The sequence below is a fragment of the Anas platyrhynchos genome, chromosome 1, assembly GCF_047663525.1.
Source record: "Anas platyrhynchos isolate ZD024472 breed Pekin duck chromosome 1, IASCAAS_PekinDuck_T2T, whole genome shotgun sequence".
Classification (NCBI taxonomy): Eukaryota; Metazoa; Chordata; class Aves; order Anseriformes; family Anatidae; genus Anas; species Anas platyrhynchos.
The window spans coordinates 85,164,068-85,187,932 of NC_092587.1; the positions used below are offsets into that span (position 1 = coordinate 85,164,068).

At 48.5% G+C, this 23,865-nt stretch overlaps 1 protein-coding gene and 1 long non-coding RNA gene across 2 annotated transcripts in view; one reads left to right on the forward strand and one right to left on the reverse strand.

Annotated features, from left to right (window-relative positions):
- Window positions 1–23,288, forward strand: part of CASQ2 (calsequestrin 2) — a 29,154-nt gene extending 5,866 nt beyond the window's left edge. The window contains exons 2-11 of the mRNA XM_072043969.1: window positions 6,670–6,754; window positions 7,233–7,333; window positions 8,982–9,093; window positions 9,590–9,663; window positions 10,483–10,613; window positions 13,563–13,608; window positions 16,036–16,090; window positions 16,611–16,711; window positions 16,976–17,050; window positions 19,488–23,288. Of these exons, the coding sequence (XP_071900070.1) occupies window positions 6,670–6,754; window positions 7,233–7,333; window positions 8,982–9,093; window positions 9,590–9,663; window positions 10,483–10,613; window positions 13,563–13,608; window positions 16,036–16,090; window positions 16,611–16,711; window positions 16,976–17,050; window positions 19,488–19,691 (984 nt within the window). The 3' untranslated portion in view covers window positions 19,692–23,288. The remainder of the gene's footprint in view (window positions 1–6,669; window positions 6,755–7,232; window positions 7,334–8,981; window positions 9,094–9,589; window positions 9,664–10,482; window positions 10,614–13,562; window positions 13,609–16,035; window positions 16,091–16,610; window positions 16,712–16,975; window positions 17,051–19,487) is intronic.
- LOC113842404 (uncharacterized) lies at window positions 5,879–12,526 on the reverse strand. The gene is made up of 3 exons (XR_003494908.3): window positions 12,099–12,526; window positions 8,303–8,441; window positions 5,879–7,400 (listed from the first exon to the last, which is right to left on the reverse strand). It is a non-coding gene; the product is annotated as an uncharacterized lncRNA (long non-coding RNA).
- Window positions 23,289–23,865: the final 577 nt, after the last annotated feature.

A 23,865-nucleotide genomic window follows, 5' to 3' on the forward strand; every position in this document is an offset into this window, starting at 1 on the left:
AAAACTTTGAAAAACCCATCATCCTAGGTCTCAGCCATCCTGCCACATCAGTCAAGTTCCCCCAAAAAAAGTGCCTGTGGGGGTTTCCAGTGTGTTCCTGATTCCCAAGAGGCAGGATCCCACTCCTATATAATAAGGCACCTTTGTCCTATCCTTGTGTGTTGTAAGTGGGGGCCTCAAAAGGCCTAGCCTGAGCTCACATTCACCCACACAGTGGGTGTGTGGTGTTTATTGTCATCATTTCACGTTGTCTGCCCCAGACCTTGACATTTCTCAGGAGCCCACCTGTGGCTGGGGCAGCTGCTGCCCTGCAAGGCAAAGCGGGTGCCCTGATCCACGCTGCTCTGGCTCACACTGGCCTCTCTCCACAGCTCGGTCTGCCAGTGCCCTTCATCTAAAACCAAGCTAATCAGAGCCTGCAACTGCCCTTCATTCATGCCTGAGGTTCACTGGTGGGGAGAATGGAAAGGAGATAGGATAATTTTCTTTAATGTCCCAAGAGGGAGGAGAGCTATTTCAGCACAAAGCCCGAGGACAAATGGGCTATGAATAAACCACGTCTGGAAACTAGGAAGCTCCTAATCACTAGGGGAAGGAGCCAAGGGGATAACAGCCCTGTGAGTTTTAAGAGGACATTGACCAGTTTATGACAGAGATTGGGTAAGCTGGTCCAAGGTCTGGTGACTACGGGTGTCCTGTTGAGGTCTCTGTCCTTAGGAACAGGTGGTGAAATCGGTGGTGGCCTAGGAAAGAACTGACTTAGCCAGGTCCAAGTCCTCCTTTCTTTATTTCCTTCGCACTCTGGGATTTACCTAGATAGAAAACCTTGCCCGAGGAAATGGAGCGAGCAGCAGCACTGCAGATCCGAGGCTGTCCCCCCCTGTCGCGGCGCCCTGGGACAGGCAGCGCGGGCTCTGCTGATGGGGCTCATTCCTGCGCGCTTGCTGGCACGGGCCAGCTGCAGTACATGATACCTCCTCTTTCTGGGAACTCGGTCCTGCCCTGGCAGCAGCCAGCTAGCAGATCCCTGACACCAGGCAACGTCCCAGGGAGGGGAAGGGGCTGCGCATTGAGCTCGCTTCCCTCCTGCAGCACCCGCTGGAAGGAGCTGTTTGGTGCCCTGCCTATGCCTGAGGAACCCAGCCCTCACTTTCAGAGCAGCCTCTCTGACAACAAGGCAGTCACCGCCTCACTTTAGTGGCAGACAGCCCCCAAATTGCCCCTCCTGTCTCTGTTTTGCCACAGGGGGCTTGGTGGGGTGGCCCCGGAGTGCTGATCCAGGCCCACCAGCAGGAGAGCCGGGGTCAGCACATGCACGCCCGCACACTCAGGGCTGTCCTCGGCGTGCAAAGCTGCCCGGCCGAGTCGGCAAAGCACCTGTGAAGCGGAGCCAGCAGCGCTGGCTGGCAGCAGAGGCAGGTGGCCCCTGCCCTGTGGGCGCTTGGTGCCGCCGGCATCGTCCCCGGGTATCTCGGGGGGCTGCGCTGCGGCCTACAGCCGGCTAAAATTAGGGATGCCCGGGTGCGGATAAAAATACAGCCCTCGCTATGTGAAACCTTCAGGGAGGCGGCCAAAGAGCACATCATATGCCTGGCCGGGCTGAGTGGCCGCGTGGCAATTAAAGGCCTGGGGCAGCGTTCTTGGAGCGCTACCTGCGAAGGCCACCTCCCGTGCAGGGCCTCCGCAGGAGTGACCTTTGGGTGATCCATATTTGGGGACTTGCCTTTTAGTCGGAGAAGCAGCGACCCCCTGAGAGGGATGGTTTGGCAACAAACAGCCTCCACAGGCTGCCCTGGTGGTGGAAAAGGGCAGGAAGGTGGCACACGCTCGCTCTCTCCCAGCCCTGCTGCCATCTCCTGCAGCAGCAATTTCTCAGGAGTCTTCTGCCCCTTCTCTTTGACCACCACGATGCTCCGGGACCTGTCATTCACCAGCCTGAACTTTGCAGGGACCTGAAATTTTGCTGCTGAGGGATGCAGGGTGATGCTGCAGGGAACAACACAGCATTAGGAAGGAGGGAAATCCCTCTGCTTTCTTTCAGAGTGCCCACTGGCTTGCACAACTGGGAAGCCAACCATAACATGAAGCTGTGAGTCCTGCATAAGGCGTTCAAGCCACTGGGGACATACCCTAGATTCTTGCCATCTCCTCCTGTTTCTGAGAACAGAAGTATTACTGTTTTGAGATATAAAGTCATCAGCAGCCTCAGCACCAGCATCTTCACATCAACCAGGTCCTTCATATCAACATAAACTGCAGCCTTAAAGAGAACAGGGGAGAAAGAGCAGAAAGTGGAAAGGAGGATGCATTGCTTGAGGGACCTTCCTTCATCATCTCCTGTTCCTCTCCTCCTTGCATTGCTGAAATTTAGGTCTTCCACCACTGCCAGCTTGGGAAACAGAAATCTCCCAGTGCTTAGGAGAAGCTTACTCCCAACAGCTCTCATAGATACCCAGACATCTGTGTGCCTGGGCTGCTGGGGAAGGTTAGCCTTGCTTCTTGTGGGAGCACCAGACGTGCTTTTAAAGATAGAATGAAAATCCATGCCAGAAAGACATAATGTCATTCCACAATGTGGTGGCACTTCTGCTGCTCTGTAGCCAAAAATTTCAGAAGGACCCTGTGAGTCTAATTAAATCTCCTGAAAGCTTCCCATCACCATACACCTAAGTTCAGATAGGTGTGGTAGGTATGAAGCTGAGATGTTAAAGCGGGGAATTGTTTCTTTCCAACCCCATCATTCAGACTGACAGTCCTTGCTGACACCAGCCAAGACTAGGTGCTGCTTGCTTACTTGGTGGTCCTCAGGCATCACGTAGGGCTGGCACCTCTCACAGATCCCAAAAAGCTGTGCCGTCCCTTATGCTTACCCAAATGAAAGCTGGCTGTTACCTGAGGGAAGCAGGAGAAAGGAGGAGTGTTCCCAAACTCATATCTCCTATTCCTGAGGATGCACAGGACACAGCTTGTGATCCCATGGCTAGAAAGTGTGCATTGCACAGGCTTCATGCACAAGAGAAACTCTGCAAAATGTGTGGAATATGAGCTTACAAGCCCCTGTCATCCTTGCTGATGCTCTAAGCCAGGTGTGCTTGCCCCAAAACTCCTGCTGTACCTTGGGGACTGTATAACCAGTTAGGTCCAGCTCTTCTGGGGCAGTTTTTCCCTTCCACCTCCCCATGCAGCTGTTGAAGCTACGTTACTCGCTGTAGAGACTGACACAAAGGCAGGGGCTCTGGCTGGACAAGACTTCAAGCAACATGGATTTAAAAGGAGGAGAAGGAAAAGGAGAAGGAGGAGGAGGGGGAGGTGGTGGTGGAGGAGGAGCTGTGGTCTTACATTACAGCCACCTCCCTCCCACGGTTCCGAGCCAAAAGGATTGTCAAGATTAGAAACATTATCTGCATTCAAATCCCACTAGCATTATGGAATCAGAAAATACTGTAAGGGGATATATAAATGCTTGATACTGTAATGAGGAGGGGGCAACCAGCCAAGCTGCTGTGCCTCTGGCACGCTCTCTATTTTGCTGCCTGATGAGGTTCAAATGTAGGTATGAGAATGCACGCACACCTAGGCACTGGTCAGACTTTCCTGCCCCACTGGAAAGCAGCAAGGGCAGGAGCGAGGTCCTGCCCCCACGTAGCTGGCACTTGAAAATGCCACCGTAGGCACTGGCACCCTGCAAAGGTCCCCTGCCTCCGGGCGCTGCCACAGTGGAAAGAGCTGCAGCGAGTCTCATGTTGCAAAAAGATTTCCCCAGTGCAGGACCCCAGCACTCCGCGGATGAGCACAGCCTGTACCGCTTTGCCTCCTTATCTCATTAGCACAAAAGCCCAAACGAAGGGGGCAGGCTGCCCGCAGAGCTCGTGGCTCCCTCCCCGCAGCCACACGTACGCACTGCACACTCTGATCTATGCACACCCATCTTCTCTTAGGGTGAGCCTCCTCAGAGGGACACCTCCAGACATGCCTACAGGAGAGTTGTCCTGTCACCCACATTTTCTAGACACGTTTCCCCTTCCCAGCAAGCTCGCACGCTCAAATACATGCCCCTGCTGAGCCACCTTGCATACGCTGCACGTTTGCATACGCTGCTCCTGATCCAAGATTCCTCTTTTGCAAACATGCCTCACTCCCCACTCATGCCCGACCACTTGTCTGTAGCAGGTGTTGCAGCCTCACATGATGAAGGCACATATCTGAGCTTCTTCAAACACCCCCAAGAAACCCTAACCATCCCCTGCTTGCAGCAGTCAAGAGCTATGGGGATCAAACTGCTTGTACTAACATAGATATAAGTAAGTAGCCAGTGAGCTTGGAGCTAGATCAAGTGTGTTTAATGACTGGACAGTTTTCTTCCCTTGGTCCTTCTCTATTTTACTTCTGGTCACAGCATGACCAGAGACTCAAGCTTTGACTGAGGAACCTCTTGCTGCTCTGCACAACTGCTTCAGCACACAGAGAGACTGACAATGTCCCCTAAAGCTGCTGGCTCCATCCCTTTTTCCAGTAAAGACACAAATACACATAAAAGAGAACAAAAAGCAACTTCTGCCCCTACTACCTGCTTGCATATGTCTAGAGAGCTCACAAGAAGGGTCCATCTCTTGCTGCTTTATTGGGTTATCTGCAGCTCTCAGGTGCTGTAACATGTCAGGCCATGGCCTGAGCCAGGAGATGGGGCACCAGAACTGGTAAGACCAATGCTTTGGTGCATGAAACACAGACCAGTGCTCTGTAGAGCTCAAAAGCTCTGAACACGCAAGCCTCACCTTTATTTCAAACTGGTAAAGCTGTGTGCTTCCTCCATAACAGCCCCTAAAGACAACAGGCCAGGTGGCTGCAGGGAGATAAAGGCTGCGGTAATTACATGTTGCTGTTCCTTGATGAAGATCTGAAAGGAAGATGTGGGTATCCACTGCTGCAGGGGACGTCCTCTGGAGAAAGAGGCTGTGATGCTCTGATTGATGGTTGATGGAGAACGTCTTTCTGGAGGGCTTTGGAAGAGGCCTGGGGGTGTGTATTTGGTGGAAGGGAGAAGACAACCGTGTTCTCCACATAAAGGTTGCCTCCCTTCACATGAGAAAACTCCCTGAGCCTAGAGTGTCTGCTGTCTACCCCAGAATTTTGGTGAAGGGCTGAGCATTGCCAGTGTGGGGAGCTGCCCCATGGCTTTTGCTCCTTGATGCACTGGATCGCTGCTCACTCTTGCCACAGCCGGCTGCAGGGAGGGGTTATTTATAGTGGGGGAGCCAAGGGGACACGTGGCCACAGGTGCTGTGGCACCGGGTGACATTCAGATCAGCTTTGAGGCCAGAGGGGAGTACCAAAACGGCCCCTGGAGGAGGGCACTGCTCATAAATCACCCTGCCACCCCTCTGGGAACCACTTTTCTGCTGCCACCTCCAGCTTTCTGTGGCTGAGCAGAGGCAGAGACATCCCAGAGGCTTCTGACCCCTCTTCTCCATCCCGAAATCCATCAGGGTTTTGTGAGGGTAATGGGGCAGCAGCATGCTCCCCAAGGCAGGGGACACAGTGGGGATGGCAAGGAAGGCCATCAGCATCGGAGGCATCCCCAGAGAGGCAGGGGAAGAGGAGGAGGGGGTGCTACAGCTGCTCGGTGGTCTCAGGATGATGTTACCACCCCGGTGGGTGCCTGTGGAAGGGCTAAAGGAGCTATCCGCTCGCTTCCCAGGGTGGCCACATGTCCCAGGAGCCCGGGTGGAATTCGCAGGGTCCTGCCGCGGGGCACTTGCAGCACTTCTCTCCTTTCCTCGGATATCTATTTTCACGAATCAGGCAGGAACTTGATATCGTCAAGAGGCCCCTTCATCAAAAATGATGGGAGCAGAGCAGCAGTTTCCAAAGCTGTGAGGAGACAAACACGAGTGTGGCTGGGATTAGCCTGGTTTCCTAAGGAAACCGGGCAAAAATAGGGACCTGGCACAGGGGGCTGGCTGAAGCCAGGGCAGGAGATGTGGCTTCGGGCATTTCACAGCAGAACGGACTGCCTTGGCTGGCAGCTCAGCTGTGCTGCTTTATTGCTCTGCTCTTACCCTCTGACTCGCCCACAGGTCAACACAAGCCAGAGCATTTAAACACTGCTGGGTTTGGGTTTCTTTGCAGGGGGATAGCAAGAAAAGCAATACGGGACTGATGCGGGGAGAAAAGAGGTGTGGGTATGGCCATGAGCACCTGGCAGTGCAGCACCACTTTGCTTTTGCAAGGCCAGGGAGCATTTACCACCAAATCATGCACAGTCATTGCAGTGCCCAGGCTCAGAGCACTCCCAGAGTTAAAATAATCTGCAGTGCCCATGTATCATGGGTGCAGGTCTTTCTCCCAGTCATTCCACTGCTTTGGTGTCTCCAATGCAGCTGGGAGCGCTTTCCCAATGCCCCAGCGTGAAAGAGCAGCTGGCAGCACGTGGTCTCACCAGCAAGCTCGGTGCTGCGACACAGTGGGAAGAAATCTAACCCGTGTGACCTCCAGGCAGCCTTATCTCAGCAAAGAGGCAGCATGTGATGCATGCCACCCATCGGCACCGCCTGGAAGCAAAATATGGGTCACTTGTGCCTGCTGTGCCACCCTGGCAGGGCACAATGCCCTTTAGCTACCCTGTGGTGTTCGTGCTGCTAATGCTGGGCTCTGGTTCCTCCTCCACAGCTGGCAGCTCAGGTCCTGGAGCCCAGGAGCATCGGGTTTGGGATGGTGGACTCCAAGAAGGATGCCAAACTCGCCAAAAAGCTAGGTGAGTCCCATGTTTGATATGTCTGGAACAGCATGGGAAGAGTGCAGGAGGGATGCCAGCCTGAGAAGCCAGCCCAATCCTTGTCACCAGGATGGAGAGGGTGATGGTGGCAACTGCATAATACCTGGGGAGGATTTTTTGAGTTCAAAACCCTCTTTGGCTTCCGGGTCACTTTTTACATTCACAGAGTTGAGCCTTCTCTAGGCAGAGAGCACAGCCCGCACCAAGATCCATTTTCTATATAGTGCCAAGTTGGTCAAATTTGGGGTGGCAGAGCAAGCTCAGGCTGAGGTCTGTCCCTCATGCCACGACCCACCAGCCAGGAGTTTGCCAGGATTATTTTGACTGGACCAGCTCAGACAACAGGCATTTTCCCAGGAGGTGTTGCCAGAGTAATCAGCAAGATGCTCCGTGGTAAAAAGAGTGATGCTGTTAGTGATGTGTTGTCCTCATGACGTTTCCTGTCTCCTTCTTTCAGGCTTGGTTGAAGAGGGAAGCCTCTACGTCTTTAAGGAGGAGCGGTTGATTGAATTTGATGGGGAGCTGGCCACAGATGTCTTGGTGGAATTCCTCTTGGATGTAAGCACAGATAAGCTCAGAGCTAGGCAAAGCTTCTCAGAGAAGACCTTGAAAATACTCAACTTTGCTAAAAAACAGAGGTTATTTTTATTTGAAACTCCATCCCTGTATGCTGCACACTGGCATATAAATTATATCGTTCGCCAACTTCCCAGATACTTATCTGACCATGTGTTGCCAGCAAAGCCAATATCTTCATATCCCACCAACCACTTATATCTTAAAGACACTTTGCTCCCTTTCCTATTAATGGAGTATTTGGTTGCTTGACTAGGGAGCTAGTCCCCCACCTCAGTTAGCAAGCTGGCATGCAAACCCTTTGACATTTGCAAAATTCTTCACTCTTTTCTAAGAGTAGAAAATAAGATTCATTTTCAAAAACCATAAAAGAAGTAACATTCCCATAGAACAACTAAAAATAGTCGTTCAATTCATTGAAAAAAGATAAATGCTGCAAACTACTTGCCCATTTCTGGAACCAACCATACAAACAATGCAGCATGCTGCTGCCTCTTCAGCAAGCTTACTGCAGTGCACTGCCAAAAACTAGAGAAGAACAAGACTGGGGAAGAGAAACAGCTCCCTAGGACCCCAGCTCCCCTTCAGCAATGAGTTTGTGGCCGCACACATTAGGTGTGATGGGCAAAGCACATGCACGTGGCCTCAGGGACCTCAGTAGAGTCTCTCCATCCCCACTGATGAACAATACAGGGTAAGGCACTTTGTGAGGCTCTGTTGGCTGTGCTTTGTGGTGTGCTGCTGATAAATCACGTTCTGTGAACAAAGGGGGAGAGCAAGGATTTCTGTTTGTGTGTTTTCCACAGGAGGGAAAACACCTAGAAAAGCAGGTTAATAACAGCAAATGCATCTGCAGTGCCTGGGCAGCCCGATCTCAAAGCAAAACAAACCCAGTGGGTCTCTACAGGCTTTACCATGGCCTGCCCGCATGTTTTTCTAGTGAAGCCATACCTGTTTTATACCAGTGTTGCTTGGCAAAAGTATAATCTGACCAAATCCTTCTACCAGCAGTGGTTATTTAAGAAACAAAGTTAGGACTAACGACATGGCAGATTGATCTTCCACCTTCCTCATCAAAAGTGTGATGTATCTGGGGACAAAGCGCAAGTTTAACTCCTTCTGAATAGGTGGATCAGCATGGAAAATATACTTTTAGACTTTCCACTGCTCCAAAACATCATTTGACCACCTTTTTAATATTTTCCAAAAGCATGTTCTTTGTAATCATCTTTTCCAGCAAATGACACTTAAAAATAAATATCCATCATTCACAGAAGCCCACAGTCCCCATACCAGCCCCTTTCAACTATTATCCCTTCTTCTCAGCCTCTCCAAAGCCAGCTGCAATTGTTACCCCTTCTCTCTCATCACAGCAGTCCCTCAACATCTATTTGGGTTACCCTGACCTCTTTCAGCCTCCCTCATGTTGTACCAGCCTGTGCAGTGAACCTACTAATTGCTCCCTCTGAAGGTGACCCGTGAAGGTGACCTATGTCTCTTGGTTCCTTGCATTAAGGCAAAGAGCAAGCAGAGAAAATTGGTGACTTCTTCCTTAGTCTGCTAGTGACACAGTGTGCCAGTCACAGGTTGGTGCTGGAAATCATGATATCAAATGCATTTGTCGTGGCAGCTGCTAGAAGACCCCGTGGAGATCATAAACAGCAAGCTGGAGCTTCAGGCCTTTGACCAAATTGACGAGGAAATCAAACTCATTGGCTACTTCAAAGGAGAAGACTCTGAACGTAAGATGCATGTGTCCCTTGGGGGACTTGGAGCCTTGGTGGGGGCAATGGGGGGTTCTTGGTTCCTGCTCATGAACATTAAGGGCATGAGATGCTACAGTACAACAGCTGCTGGAGGATGAGGTGCACGTTAAGTGCCATCTTGATAAATGTAAAGCAGCAGCAAGCAGGACAGCTTTGGGCAGCCTGGCCCTGGTGCTGGAGCACCTCCTTCCTTTTCCAAGGATTTTTTTGCTGATTGCAGTCCCTGATCTGTGTGGCACGCTGGGATCTGTAGTTTTCATGAGCCCTGTGGGACTGCACATAGCATGTCCCATTTGCCACACACAAAATAGTTCTTGTTTGTAAACCCTGGAAGGGTGGAAGAAACACAGTGCTGTCATCTGCTGTATCTTGTAATAATTCATAATTGCTCTTCCCTTGTGGCTTCTGCGCTGATTAGAGTGAGACCAGCTGTCTATGACATCTTTTCTTCATTCCCTTTTTCACTTTCCAGATTACAAGGCATTTGAGGAAGCTGCTGAACACTTCCAGCCCTACATCAAATTCTTTGCCACCTTCGACAAAGGGGTAAGCACCCACAGACCTCACCACGGGAGCTCACAGCCTCCTTTCTGCACAGCTCAGAGCCTTTCAGTTGCAAAGGTTTAGGCTCTGAAGTAAGAAGTTAAGAGTAAGCCTTCCCTAAATCTCTGGGTGTTGTGTTTTGGGTGCACTGGTGCAAAGAATAAGAGGACGTGGTCCTGGGAGTCCCGCTGATACCCTGCTTGAACAGGGTGGCTGGGCCAAATGACCTCCAGAGGTCCCTTCCAACCTTGCTGTTCTGTGAATTTGTGGTATAAATGGGATATGCTCAAACAGGGGTCATACAAAAAAAAAAAAATAAAAAAAATGGAACAAGAGGCATAAGGTGCAAGCAGATCCCGTGTTTATCACAAAGCCTTGCTCTTCCTTTAACTTCCGTATCTACCACTTACATGGTGCTTACCAGAGGCTCAGGATGTTCCCAGACTTAATATCTGGCTCCAGCTCCTCATTTTAAGCATTCCTCTGACTTGTGGTATTTGTGTCTGCTTTTGGTTTTGGCCCTGTTCCAAGACAAAAGGCCATTTCTGCAGTACAAAGTCAGATCCATAACCAGCTCCATTAGGCTCGTGAGACTTGGACTCTGGCCTTGTGCTGCCCTAGTGCTCGACACTAGTAGTGCAGAAAGCATCAGTGGTGTTTATATCAAAGAAAGATTCGTTTGTGGTTTGCTGGCCACCCCTAAGAGTGCATGCTATGAGAGAGAGAAAACACCTTGACCTCAGCTCTGCCACCAGCAGAGGCTCTGGGTGGGCCAGGGGGCACCTCAGGCTGACTCACCTGTGGCCATCTGCCCTGCAACAGGTCGCCAAGAAGCTAGGTCTGAAGATGAACGAGGTGGACTTCTATGAACCGTTCATGGATGAACCTGTTCACATCCCCGATAAGCCTTACACGGAAGAGGAGCTGGTTGAATTTGTGAAGGAGCACAAAAGGTACGTAGCATACAGGATACTCCTGGCCATGGGAAGCAGGCAAAGGTGTCCATCATCACAGGCTTGACCCTCCAGGGCAGCCCTTCTCAGTAAAAATGAGGATGACCACCACCTTTTGGCTGTTTGCTGACCCATGCTTGAGATTTTGATGCGTCTTTCTACTCCCTGATCCCACATAAACACACAGAGTTAAATACAAAGGCACAGCTACCTGAGAAGCGCTACATTTTTGCACCCTTAAAAAATACAAGGGACCAGAAAAGAGCTAAAGACAAACAGGGCCATCGATGCTGCTAGGGCACCACAAGTAGGGAGATTTGTATTCACACACATACACAGGGTTTAGAGACAGGAGTTTGTGTCTTGAATCTGCAACTTAGAGACAGATCTCTGCTTTTTTTTTTTTTTTAAAAAAAAAAAAAAAGATATGAAGGGGTCTTCTATTTCCCATGTACTCTCAGGTCACTTTGCTGACCTCCTGGACTTCCTGACCTCGGCCCTTCCCATCTTCTTTCCCAAGCTGTTTCTGTCAAGGAGCAGCAGCATCAGGAGGCTGATTAAACGCAGTCAGCTAAATGCTAGCCTAATAAGGCAAGCTCTCCATCAGCACAGAACTGCAGTGAAAACTCCCCATGTCTTACATTTTTTGAGATGCTATGTTGCACTTGGTAAGAGCCATTTATTTTGTCAGTGTTGAGGCTCAGAAGGGAATTTAAAGGAATCTCAAGAAATTGGATGCCTGCTCAGGTTAGAATCCCTTGATTACCTGTGCAAAATGCTGGGGGTGGACCAGCATTTTGGGGGACACCCCATTTTGGTGTAGTGACATGGGGCTGAATTCTGCTTCCTGAAGTCACCTACAATGCATTTACTTTGCTTTCTTTAGCACAGGGGAGCAACTGGTGTAAATGTGGAGAAACTCCACAGATATCAATATATATTGGCATGCTCAAAGTCCTTTACACCAAGCTTCCTTCCTCCAAGACCTTCCCCCAGAAAATGGCTAGGGAAAACATCTGAAAAGCCATGTACAAGTACATTAATGTGCATTCATTCACCATAATCTCTAATTTCTGACAAAGAGCAATGAGGATGCTTTCTGGGTCAAAAATTGTATCCCTGACCTTGTGCTTAGTGGCTATTTCTTTGATTTTTATAGTCATTTTTTACCTCATTTCTACTTTGATGCTGAAAGTATCCAATTGTAATGGGTTCCACAGGTGAACTATGCATTGTATCATATGAGTATTCCTCCTTGTTCACTTTATACCTGTTACCTAATAATTTCACTGTATGCCTGCTAGATCTTGTGTTATGAGGAACAATGACTAGCCATTCCCTGTTTCAGTTCTTTTTATCATTCCTGGCTTTTTACAGTCACTTCTTCAGTCACCTATTTTTCAACACGATGAGGTCTCCTCCAGTTAATCCATGAAACAGAGGCCATTCCATACCTTTGTTTACCACTACCATGTTTCCACTTACCTGTTTTAGTTGCCCCATATCACTTCTGCAATTAAATGGTTTGAAACAGAATCATTTCAGTGTGGGGATGCATAGTGGAGTTGTCCATTGCCATACCGATACGATGTGTTTTGCTCTTCAGCTGCTTCCTAACCATTTGCAAACTTCTTTTTGCCTTTTGCCTTTGGAGCTGCTGATTTCTCAATTTGTGACACCTGGGCCTCTTCGCTGAGAGGCAATAATTGATGATAACTAATTTAGAGCCCGTTGCTGCACCTGTACAATCAGGGTTGTTTTTCTGCAAGTGTGTTACTTCCTATATGTCTATCCATCATGCAGACACTCAAGTCTCAGGAGACGCCTCTGTAACTCCTCACCGTCAGGCCTGGTGTTGGCCGTCTGAGTAATTGGATATGATAAGCAAATGCTGTCATCTTCCTATTTCCCAGCTTTTTCAGATTATGTAAAAATATGTTATGCATATGATCGTGTCAAAGCATATGCTATGAATCTTAATTGGCTCCTCAGAGCCCTTAGGAACCTCTAAAAATGTGAATCTCCACTGGTCTGGTAGCGAGGCAAACCAAAGCGACAGGTAACACATCTCCTTGATGCCACCTCATCCTGGCCATATGCTGCCACTCCCTTTACCAATTTGTCCTAGGCCCTCATCGACTGACACTTCTCTTTGCAGCAGCTTTTGGGGCTGGTCTGCCACAAAGAGCTGCTTTGTTGGGGAACCTCCCTGGACACCGATGCCACAGTCAGCAGAGCTGCAAAAGGCCACTTGTACTTGTCTGCTATGGGCTCGTGTCCCTCGGGTGCTCACCTCTCAACCTGCTAGGCTTTCTGGCAGGCTTCCTACTTTGGATGTGTCCAAAAATATTGACTATTCCTTTTTCTTATCTGGTTTGAACTACTTCTCCAAAAAATTGCTTTGGTTGGTCTTGCAATTTAAATGTTCATTCCATTGGATATTATGATATAATTCTTCTTGCCAGAGGTTATTTTTTGCTTCAGCAGAGTCTAGGGGGATTTTTATGATGGAATTAAGCTGGGTTGAAACTGACAGAAGAAGGGAACAAGGCCCCATAGGAAAAAAAAAAAAAAAAAAGTGTGAACAGCCCAGGGACTGCAAAACAAAAGTGAATGGGCCAGCTCACGCTCTCAGCATGGACAGAACAATCTGCCATGTGTGGCACTGATTCCCCCAGTGTGCCCCAGCACAGAGAGGCGTCTCATCTTCCCGAGCACAAATAACGTCTGCACTGACTCCAGAGGGGTAAGGGCAGGGTTTTATCACCATGCATGAAAGCAGAAGTTGACCTACTCTGCCCCCAGGCTCACGCTCAGAATGTGGTGGCTTACAGTTCTGATTCCAGCCACTGATCAGATGTGCCATGGTGACCTTGACCTTGACACCAACAGTGTTGTGTGTGACGGTGCTGGACGTGTCCTCAAAGAGCCTTTTTGTCTTCTTTTCAGAGCCACCTTGCGGAAGCTGCGTCCAGAAGACATGTTTGAGACGTGGGTAAGCACATGTGGGTGGGGAGCCTTGCATCCCCTGCTAGCTTCCAACAAGAAACAAACCCATTCTGGCTACCCAACCACTTCTCTAAAGCTCCAGCCTCTGGCTAGGCAAAAAATAAACAAACAAACAAACAATAGTAATAAAAATTTTCCCAGCATCATAAACAGTTAATTCCCAAGACCCAACTATTCTCCCCAAGAAATGGAAGACCAGAAGCTGGTCTCAGTTAAGTAACTACTCCAGCCTCCCCAAGAGGTATCAGTTGTTGAGTATCTCTGAAGCAACCAAGGAATACAGATGCAGAGCACCCTCGGGAAGGATTATCTAATGGGCATCAGTGATGGTGGTGGAGCGACCGTGGTGGCCTTCTCACTGGGGGAGTTATGGAGATTGTACCGAATGGATGACTCATGGAAGTTGTGCTGGAGCAGCTGTACAATTCAAAATGCAAGCGAGGGCAGGCAATTCAGCTAATTATATAGATTGCAGAGCAAATCATCTGTTGATTGCTCTTCTCACAGCGTGGGAAAGCTGCAAGTCAGTGGTCATGAAGAACTAAGTAGCAGTTTGGAAAAGATAGCATGCACAGGTCTCTCCTGGTCTGCAAAGCAGGGGAAGAGGGATGGGGTCAAAATTAAAGAAAAAATGTGTATTACAAATTATTCCTTTGCTGTGAATGAATAAGATGTTAATAGCCATTTAGGGAACTTTAACTGTCAGCTGAATGCTGGGGAAAAAATTAAAAAAAGCTGAGCAGGTGCTTTATAGATGTTAGAGTAGTTGTAGTCATTCCTCCAAAAAATCTCAGTACAGCAGTTTTAACAGCATTCAATATATAACATGAAATGCCGTGGGACTCAGAAGCACCAAAAACCCTGGGAATCTTTAATACAACAAGGCAAGAGGTAATAAAACTGTATCAGGAGTTATGAGTCACTAAGGCGTGATAGGTTTTCATTTGTTTTGAAATACAGAATCTGTGTAGAATATGGCTTCCTAGATCCATTGAAGTCCCTCAAAGTTATTTTCGTGGGCTTCAGTGGGACCCAAATTTCACAGGCAGTGATTCTGATTTCATACTGAATACATTCTAAAATAACCTCCGGACAAGTATGAATTGTCGGTGGTGGGATATTTGCTTGAAAAACAGCCTGGGAATACAGAGCTCGCCTCTGCTACAAGCAGGAGACTTGCATCAACATCACAACAGGCTGGGTTCTGGTCTTGATGCAAGTTCAGAGAATCACCAGTGGCTTCACTGGAGTTACTCCAGCTTTACTTGCTGCATTGGAGGTCAGAAGATAGGTATATTAGATAACAATATATATATATATATACTTATATATATATATATATCGGTTTTATATATATTTGTATTTTTCTGTCTGACAGTGCTGCTGGCAAATATGGAGAAAAAGCAACTCTATAGATTTTGCCAGCTGTAAGTGGCCTGAATCCCAAAGTAAATCTGCCCAGAATGCTCCTGTGAAAACATATTCCCCAAAGACACCAGCAAAGGCCCAACACCTGCTATTGTTTTTAAAGATAATGTTTTCCACTTAATCTTTCAGTGTGTTTTTTTTTTTTTTCCTCTCAGTTTTTGATGGTGGCTTTGTCACCTCTGGGCTCAGAATGGAAAAGAAATTAGCATTTAGATGGGAATTTCTTCTCGCATTAAAACCAATTGAAATGGAAACCAGGACCAGCAGCGGGTGAGGAACGCGAAGCCGTTCCGTGGGAGATGACATTCATAGCAGGCGGATGATGAAGCAGCCGGCAGATCGATTGGCCTTTGCCAATATCATTACCCATTGCTCACGTGTCTCACGGAGAGAAGCAGTCTCCCAGGCTGTCATTTCTATTCCCAATTCCTTTTAGCCTCAGATTGAGCCTCCCACTCAATGCCCTTCACTGTTCAGAGACCCTCACATAAAGCAGAGACCCTTCCCTACCCAAACGATGCCAAATAAGCCACCTCACCTCCCATAATGGGAGGGAACCTCCTTCACTGGCCCTGAAGGAGGATGTTTTGGGGCTGAGTGTGATGGGGAGATATTTGTTGTCCCAGAAGCAGTTGCAAATTGACGAGGTAAGGTGACCTTGGGCATGGTGGGTGAGCCCCTATTGCCATGCTCATGGGTCCTCAACATTCTCTGCAAGCAAGGTTTTGCCCCACACCATCAGAAGCAATCTCGCTTTTGCCATCACAGTGCCCAACTCATTTTTAGTCATGGCACTTCAGCAATGCTACCCAAATAACCTGGTTCAGTGCCTGCTGCTTTCACAAACCAGCCTCACCTCGGCTCCCATTTCTGGTGTCGCAGTGGGGCCTCCTTTTGTGTTCAAAGGTATCCCACCACTCTTCGTCTCCAGAAACCACCCTGTCCTCTCTCTCTGGCCCGTCAATAACAGTTTTGTTGTTTGCAGGAGGATGACATGGAAGGAATCCATATCGTGGCCTTTGCTGAAGAAGATGATCCAGGTAGGAGGCTATTTTCCTCCTCGCATGACTCCCACAACTCCTACAACCAGCAAGGAAGTTTAGGCCTGGGCACCGAGATCTGTCCCTGACCCTGAGTCTGTCTTGCTGTGTGAATTGGGAATGTGCTGAGGGCTGTTTTTGTCACATGTGTGCAGGAAACCCATGAGCACTGGTTCCTGAAGAGCCGTGGAATCGGTGATTGTCAATGCCATCAGCATGCCGAAAAGCTTCGGCCTCGCAGGGGCCCAGCTCCTCCCTTGCCACAAGAAAACACTGACAGTGTTCCACTCCGTGGAGGGATTATGAGGCTTAATTCATGTGTAACTAATTTCAATACCCGAGGAGGATGCTCCAAACTAAAAGCCTTATTATCAGAAGAAAAGGCAGGGAGACAGCATTTTAATGAGAATTATAAACAACTCCTGCGTTCACAGAGGGCGAGGGAAGTCAAAAAAACCCACAAGCAAAAGTAGTTGGGTGTTTGCGGGAGAGGGCTGCAGAGGTTCTTCTGTCATTTCAGACGGCTTTGAGTTCCTGGAAATCCTGAAGCAGGTTGCCAGGGACAACACCGATAATCCCGACCTGAGCATTGTGTGGATTGACCCCGACGACTTTCCTCTGGTGAGTGGCAGGGGCTGGTTTCCTTCCTTGGTTTGGTGCCTGGATGTGTGCACACACAGGAGCGCAGGAATCGCCCCAGCCCATGCACAGGCTGCAAAGGAAGGGACGCAGGACTAAGGGCGATCACTGGGAGCTGCTCATTTGGGTGGCCTCTCTCCCCTCCTGCCTCCATGCGTGGTCCCCTCCCCATGGGTTGTCCAGCTGAATTTAGACAAAGGGGTATTGCAAAGGTCCTGGTCTGAGTTTTGTTTCTCGCTCCCGCAGCTGATCACTTACTGGGAGAAGACCTTCAAGATTGACCTGTTCAGGCCACAGATCGGCGTGGTGAATGTCACAGATGTGAGTAACATGTCCAAAATTCCGGCAATCCCAAGATCAGAGTGCTCAAAATGATGGGGTCTAAGGCAGAAAACAGATCTGCTGGCATCAGTAGGATTTCTGCCAAGTGCAAGGAGAGGAGGCTTTTACCCTGAGGAAGAAGCACCAGGACCACCTCATCCCCATGTTCAAGTGGAGTTCTAACACCTCCAACATCAGGGTTTCAATCTGAGCATGTTTCTGCTGCTGAGCTGCACACAACACACCTCTGCCAAGGACAGGACCATCCCTGTGGCCTGAGCTTCAGGGCTTTGCCAGGTTTCAGTTTCAAGGTCTCACATTTCTACCCTGTCCTGCAGCATGCACCTTTGTCCATGCTGCTCTGACTGAACCTGGCTGGGTTTGTGGAGGAAAAGTCATGCTTAGAGCAGAGAACTGGGGAAAAAGGAGGGTGTTTTTGCAGCAGAAGCAGAAAGGCACAGCTTGTGTGTAGGAGGGAAAGATGGTCCCCAACAGATGACAGGGAGCAACCTCACAGATCAAAAATGAATAAATAAATGCACAGCTGTGATAAGAATATGACATGAACTGGTAACAGAGGGATCCTGCTGGGGTGAAGATGCTGTGCTAGGGTTTGTCCAGGCCATCCTCCGTCTCAGCCACCACTGTGCAGGAGGAGGTGCTGGAGGGACTGGGGTGGGAGGAGGAGACGTGTCCACCTACCCATCTGCCTTCAAGCTGGTCTGATGTCAGGTTGCCTGTGCACAGTGAAGGCAAAGCAATGGTGTTATAAAGAAAGCAAAGGCCCTGGATCTTGCCCATCCTGATGAAGGCAATGAGAAGGAGGTGCTCATGTTGGTTTAAGAGCTACAGAGTAGGTGCAGTGCTGGCTGGATGTGCCCGGAGTTTAGAGCAGCATCTGTTGGACCATTGGGCAGACAAAGAAAAAGGAAGAGAGCCAAGGTAGCATCTGTCACCTACCATCATGAGATAGAGGGACAGACAAGCCAGAAATTGAGCCCAAGCCTTCCATTTTTTTGTCTATATTACTAGCCTGTGGTATATCTCTCTGCTGTATTTACTGCAGTTGGCTGTGTTTAAGTCACGTCAAAGTGACATTAAACAGCTATCAATGGAAATTCATGAAAGCAGGACTGTCAGCAGCAAGAGAATCATTTACAAAGCAGTAATAGGCAGGAACATATGCCTTATTATCTGACAGCCACTAAGAGACCTGTAGAAACTCATACTTTATCTAGATTTGATATAGTAAACGTTTCAGATTGTTGATTATAGTATTTGCAGGTTTTACTTCTTTCCTCTTAAGTCTGTTTTCCATTCCTCAAGAGAGAGATTTAAGAAAGTTCTAGGTTGGCTGGTGATATCTAAAACAAACACTGAGCTCATTTCGCTATTTCAGTGTTACATCACTGCTTTCAGCGGAGTTACACAGGTACAAAGTGAGGCTTACACAGCAGAGAACAAATAAACACTCCTGTTGGCTTCAGTGGACATAACCCCTGTGACCCCATCACTTCTCTAAAAACCTGCCAATGCAAACAGCAGAGCTCCCAGAGGCCCCCACTGGCCCCGGCACATTGTTGTGGCTCAGGACTAGTGCCATGACAAGCTACAGAATATTGCTGCTCTTTTTGCAGAGGATCTTCTCTATATGCAATGTGCCCACTCCTCTCCAGTTTGTCTGAACGTGTCCCATTTTGCCACAGGAACAGTCCTGGGGTCAGGGACAAAGTCATTTGCATGAAGTAAGAGCTGCATGCTCAGTTTAAGGAGGAAAATATTGTAGAAATACAGCATAAGAAAAGCTCTTGCTTTTGCAACATCAAATGCTGTACGAGGTAACCTGACAGCACCTCTGTGAAACAGGAGGCTGATCCTGTTTTAGATAGAGGGGACAGCAAAGGGAAAAGGGCTTACTCAGGTGTTTGCCCAAGGAACCTCTAGCAAAACAGAGAGAAAATCTTTCATTTCCAGGTCTCAGAGATAATCTAAGCCGTGCTTCCTGTCCCTGGCTAATAGCTGCAATTAGACAGCATATTCTTACTGCATTTTAGACGTGTTGTTACTGAACTCCCCCCTTCACCCTTCCAGTTTATGGAAGTAATGCAGACAGCTGGAAAAAAAAGACTGGGGGGGTGGATAGTCCAGGTAAAGACCCATAGTCCAGCTCTTGCTGACGGGTGTAAGCAGTGCAGGAGTAGGAGCAGGCATCAGGCACACAACACAGGGTGAACAACACCATGCTCTCCTCTAAACCCACTGCTTGCAGTCAGATGCAATGGCACATTGTGGGGGAGTGGTAATTTTGGTAGAGAGATATCGTGGCTGGTCCTGCCCACAGGCAGCAGGGAGGGAGCTAATGGCACCACCATCCCTGCATCCTACCCGCAGCCCAGTCCTTCCCACCACAGTGGCAACAAATCTGATCTCTTTGCAGGCTGACAGCGTCTGGATGGAGATCAGAGACGATGACGACCTGCCCTCGGCCGAGGAGCTGGAGGACTGGATAGAGGACGTGCTTTCTGGGAAGATAAATACTGAAGACGATGACGACGATGAGGATGACGATGATGATGACGACGATGATGACGACGACGATGACGATGATGATGATGACGACGACGACGATGACGATGACTAATTGTGACTCTGTACAGTTTGACTTGTGGGGGCCGAGAGGCCTCCCCCCGCGGCAGGTCCCTCCGTTGCAAGACCTGTGTTTGAGCGTCAGCAAGCACCGCCTGCTCCTCCTTTCCCCCCTGCCCTGCTCTCCCCGCCCTTGCTGGGACCCCCGGCCTGATTCTCAGCGGTGCTGAGCCACCAGGACTGCCCCCGCGGCGGGTGGCACCGGCAGGCATCCAGCACCGCTGTAAATCATGCCTCCTTAGGAAGGACAATAGGAATCTGCAGGGAACCTGCCCCAGTGCCCAGAAAGCGCCCACCTGCTCGCTGCCAGAGGGACACAGGGAGCCTATTTGCATTTTCTGTGCTCATCGGCCCCGCGTGTACATCCAGAGACCAAGTCTCACTCCAAGACATAGGGAAGGTCACTGTAAAGTTTAGCCCTTTTATTAAACAAAATGCCCTTTGCAGCTATTCTGCCAAGACCACCGACTCTTGCAAGTTCTGCTGCAGGACACCGTAGCTACTCATTAACGTGCTAGGAGCAGCAAAAAGGTTTGGGAGAGGAGGAAGGCTTTAGGGACACTAGTTAATTTTTAGTGAGTCCATAAAACAACAGGATACTCCTGTATCAAGCAAAAGGCAGGGCAGGTGTTGTGATATAGGACATCACAGCTTGGAGGTTCTTGAACTTGGAAGTGTTTGAATGCTGGAAAGGCTGATTCAGGCCTGAGCCCAAACTCTGGAGGTTGAAAACCACAGCACTGAACCAAAACATTGGTTCTTAAACTCAAAGAAACACCAGAGCACACCCCAGGCCAGTTCCAAACTCTTTCAGCCAGGTCTGTGCTGGGGCCACCTTCCCTTTCAGGTGAGCTTCAGCTGGATCAAAGGTGGTTCACGAGATAGCATACTCCTGCCCATGGAAACATTCAGAGGGGCTCACCCTGAAGCCCCCAATTCCCCATGACCTTCCAAGCTTTAGCTGACTTTTAAATTCCACAATAGCATCGTTTCCCACGACTAAGCTGCTAGGAGGGAACACATCCATCCAACCACATTAGATGCTGGATAAAGTGAGTTGGGCTATGAGCAGCGAAAGCATTCGAGCTGTTTGGCCTTTACATATTCACTTGCAAAGTCGCTCCCTGCTTAGAGGCTGAGACGTCCCATGGTAGCCTGTGAGAAGCTCTTTTTACTGCAGACTGAGGAGATCAAGGCGTCATTTCAAAGCCAAGGGTGTCGCACACAAAGCAACTCAGTCCTAGCGAGTGCAGCTCCATCCATGTGCAGGTCACTTCAACAGTTAGGTCTCCCTGCTTCCCCATGCCAGCAGATTTCAATTGTCTTAGCTTATTAGGTTTGACAATAGTGCAATGAATGGAGAGCTTGGAGATAGCTTTATCTTTATAAATACATTTATAAATATATTTTCCAGTCATTCAGACTCATTAGCAAAGATAGGGTACACATGTCCTCTCTTGAAACAGACAAAAAACATTATTCTGGTCTTTCTTATGCTGACTCATGTCAGAGATAAGTGATGTTAGTGGAAATAACAGTGCAAGGGGCAGGAGAATCAGAGCTTACTATATGAATGCGAATTAGCCTGATGAGAAACAAGGTTTACACACCATATATTTCCTTTACTGGATGAACTGCAAAGCAAGATTTTATAGATTTCTTTTTTTTTTTTTTTTTTTCCTGCCTGTTGGTCAGTCTTTTTGTCTCTCTCCTTCTCTCTATACATGAGCTGAAATAGAAATTGGAAATTACTGGTATAAAAAGGCTGACGTACTGATATACTTCTCCATGTGCCATGTCCCATTGGTGGAAGGTGCCAGCATGAACAACACGCAGCCATATATCCATGTATCTCTGTGCATACGAATGAATGCCGTGCTGACGTGGTAGATGACTGTAGGCCATGCTACCTCCTCACTGAAGATCAAACAGTCAAACAGCACTTCTGAGGCACAATCTGTTAGATAATAGACAGGACAGCAAAGCCCCAGGTCAGCTATTATATGTTTGCCCTTTCTTGCTTCTTTATGATGCATAAACACTGCCTGGAAGCCTCAAGCCAAGTGTGTTTGGGGGTGTTCACACTGGCATTGAGAACAATTCGGGCCCATCCCAGAGGACCTGGTGGATGGAGTCTTTTGGAAGGCTTGAAATTCAGCTTGCTCTCAGTGTGGAGGTCCCCTCCTCCTCTATGTACCAGCCTTCTGCTCTTCCCTTTAAACCATTCCAACCAGGGGTTTGCTGGAGGACCCCAGCTTAGAGAGAGGGGGAGCAAGCCAGACTCATGGACTCGTTTATGCACATAGGTAGGAAACAAGAACAGGCTAAACTGGCAGTTTAGTAGTCTCTTGGTCTGTGATTAAGGGACAAATGCTGCTTATGTTGCTCCCCTGAGAAGAGTTCGTGCTTATCTTTACCCTGGGGCTATTCTCGGGAATAAAGTGTGCAAGATTTCATCCTGCACACGGTAGGTAACTTCTTTAGCAGCCTACAAAGGCCCTGCAGCTCCAGGCCAGCCATTGCAAAGTCCCATCACTGTCTATAAACATGAAGATTAAATGAAGAATCACTCTATTGCCTTTCCCAGCTGGCACGGTCCCTGGACATCCCAAATACTTGTGTACTTTCCATATAATACCTCTCCTACCACATGGGATGCACTTCTAGTCTGATACACCCTGCATATATCAGATACTCAGAGGGCATAATTTTGAAGAGACAGACCCTGCAAATAGCACTGCAGATGTGTTCAGGTGCACAGGTGTTTCGCAGGCACACACATGTTTCAGTGCATCAAGCAACAGAGCTTTGGGGAAAAAAATAATTTAATTGTACTTAGGCTTATACAGATGCTAGAAAGTCTGAGCTCATACTACAGCTGATAGGCTGGTGCTGGTGATTTATGGAAAATTTCCCTTGAGTTACGAGAGAAAGGGCTGCCACTCATATGGCTGCCACTCTTCATGGGCCCCCCTTTCTCTTTTCCCTTCATCCCGTTACAGTTTCTTCTAGTTCTTTTTGTCCACAAAGAGGATCACTTCATCTTCTACTTACAAAGCCAGAAGTGCCCAGTCCTCTTGACTCCCTTCTTTTGGGATAAACCCATGAAAAGTTAAAAGGTGTTGCTGAAGGGGAATGATTGCAGCACTGAAGGAGCAGCAGGCAGCAAAGTCTCTCCCCTTTGCCCCTAGCACCCACACTCGCAGTGACTGAACCACTGAACAAGGCAAGGCCCTGATCCCAGGGAAAAGGCTCCTTTGCTGTTGAACACATGGCAAACTCAGGAGTGGGGAGGTCCCTGGGCATAGTTGCTCCTGTTCTGTTCTGACAAAAGCACACACAACCACAGTATGTCAGTAGCAAAGGCCAGTACATTTGGATGAGGAACCAGAAAAAAAAAAAAAAAAAAAAAAAACAAACTTCTTTATTTAAAAAAAAGTGTGTTTGTGTGCACATGGGCAGCACTGAGCATTTCTGCAGGCAACTCTGTTAAATCTCTCCCTGTCTTAACAAACAGTTCTTAATTGTTCTTAAAAAAAAAAATCTTTATAAAAAGTTCTTAAGCTTTAATTAAATATTTATACTAACTGGATCTTAATACGTGAAATGAAATACACCCTCATCCAACTGAGACTGCTTCAGGCTGATCAGCCATTTCCACACCCAAACCTTTGCCTTACCAGCCCCCATGATGGTGAGGGCCCTTCCCAAGAAACACATGGCTAGAACGTGAATTCGTATGCTGCCTCCTCAGACGTGGGAGGGTGCTGGATGGGCTGTACCAGTGGACCATGAACCATCACCACACATGAACCATCAAGGAATAATGGCTTTAAAGTAAAAAAGGGTAGATTTAAATTAGTTATAATGAGGAAAATCTTCACAATGGGGGTGGTGAGGCGCTGGCACAGGCTGCCCAGAGAAGCTGTGGATGCCCCATCCCTGGAGGTGTTCAAGGCCAGGCTGATGGGGCTTGGAGCAACCTGGTGAAGTGGAAGGTGTCCCCACACTGCTGGCTGCAGTGACACAACTGTGAGCATCAAACAGCTTCGAGGTGTCCCTCTGCTCCTCAGATGCTCAGTTCTTGTCCTTTCATTGTCACTCCTCTGCTAAACAAGGTCCGAGCTATTAACAATAAAGGGAGAGGGCAGCCTGACAAGAAACACAGA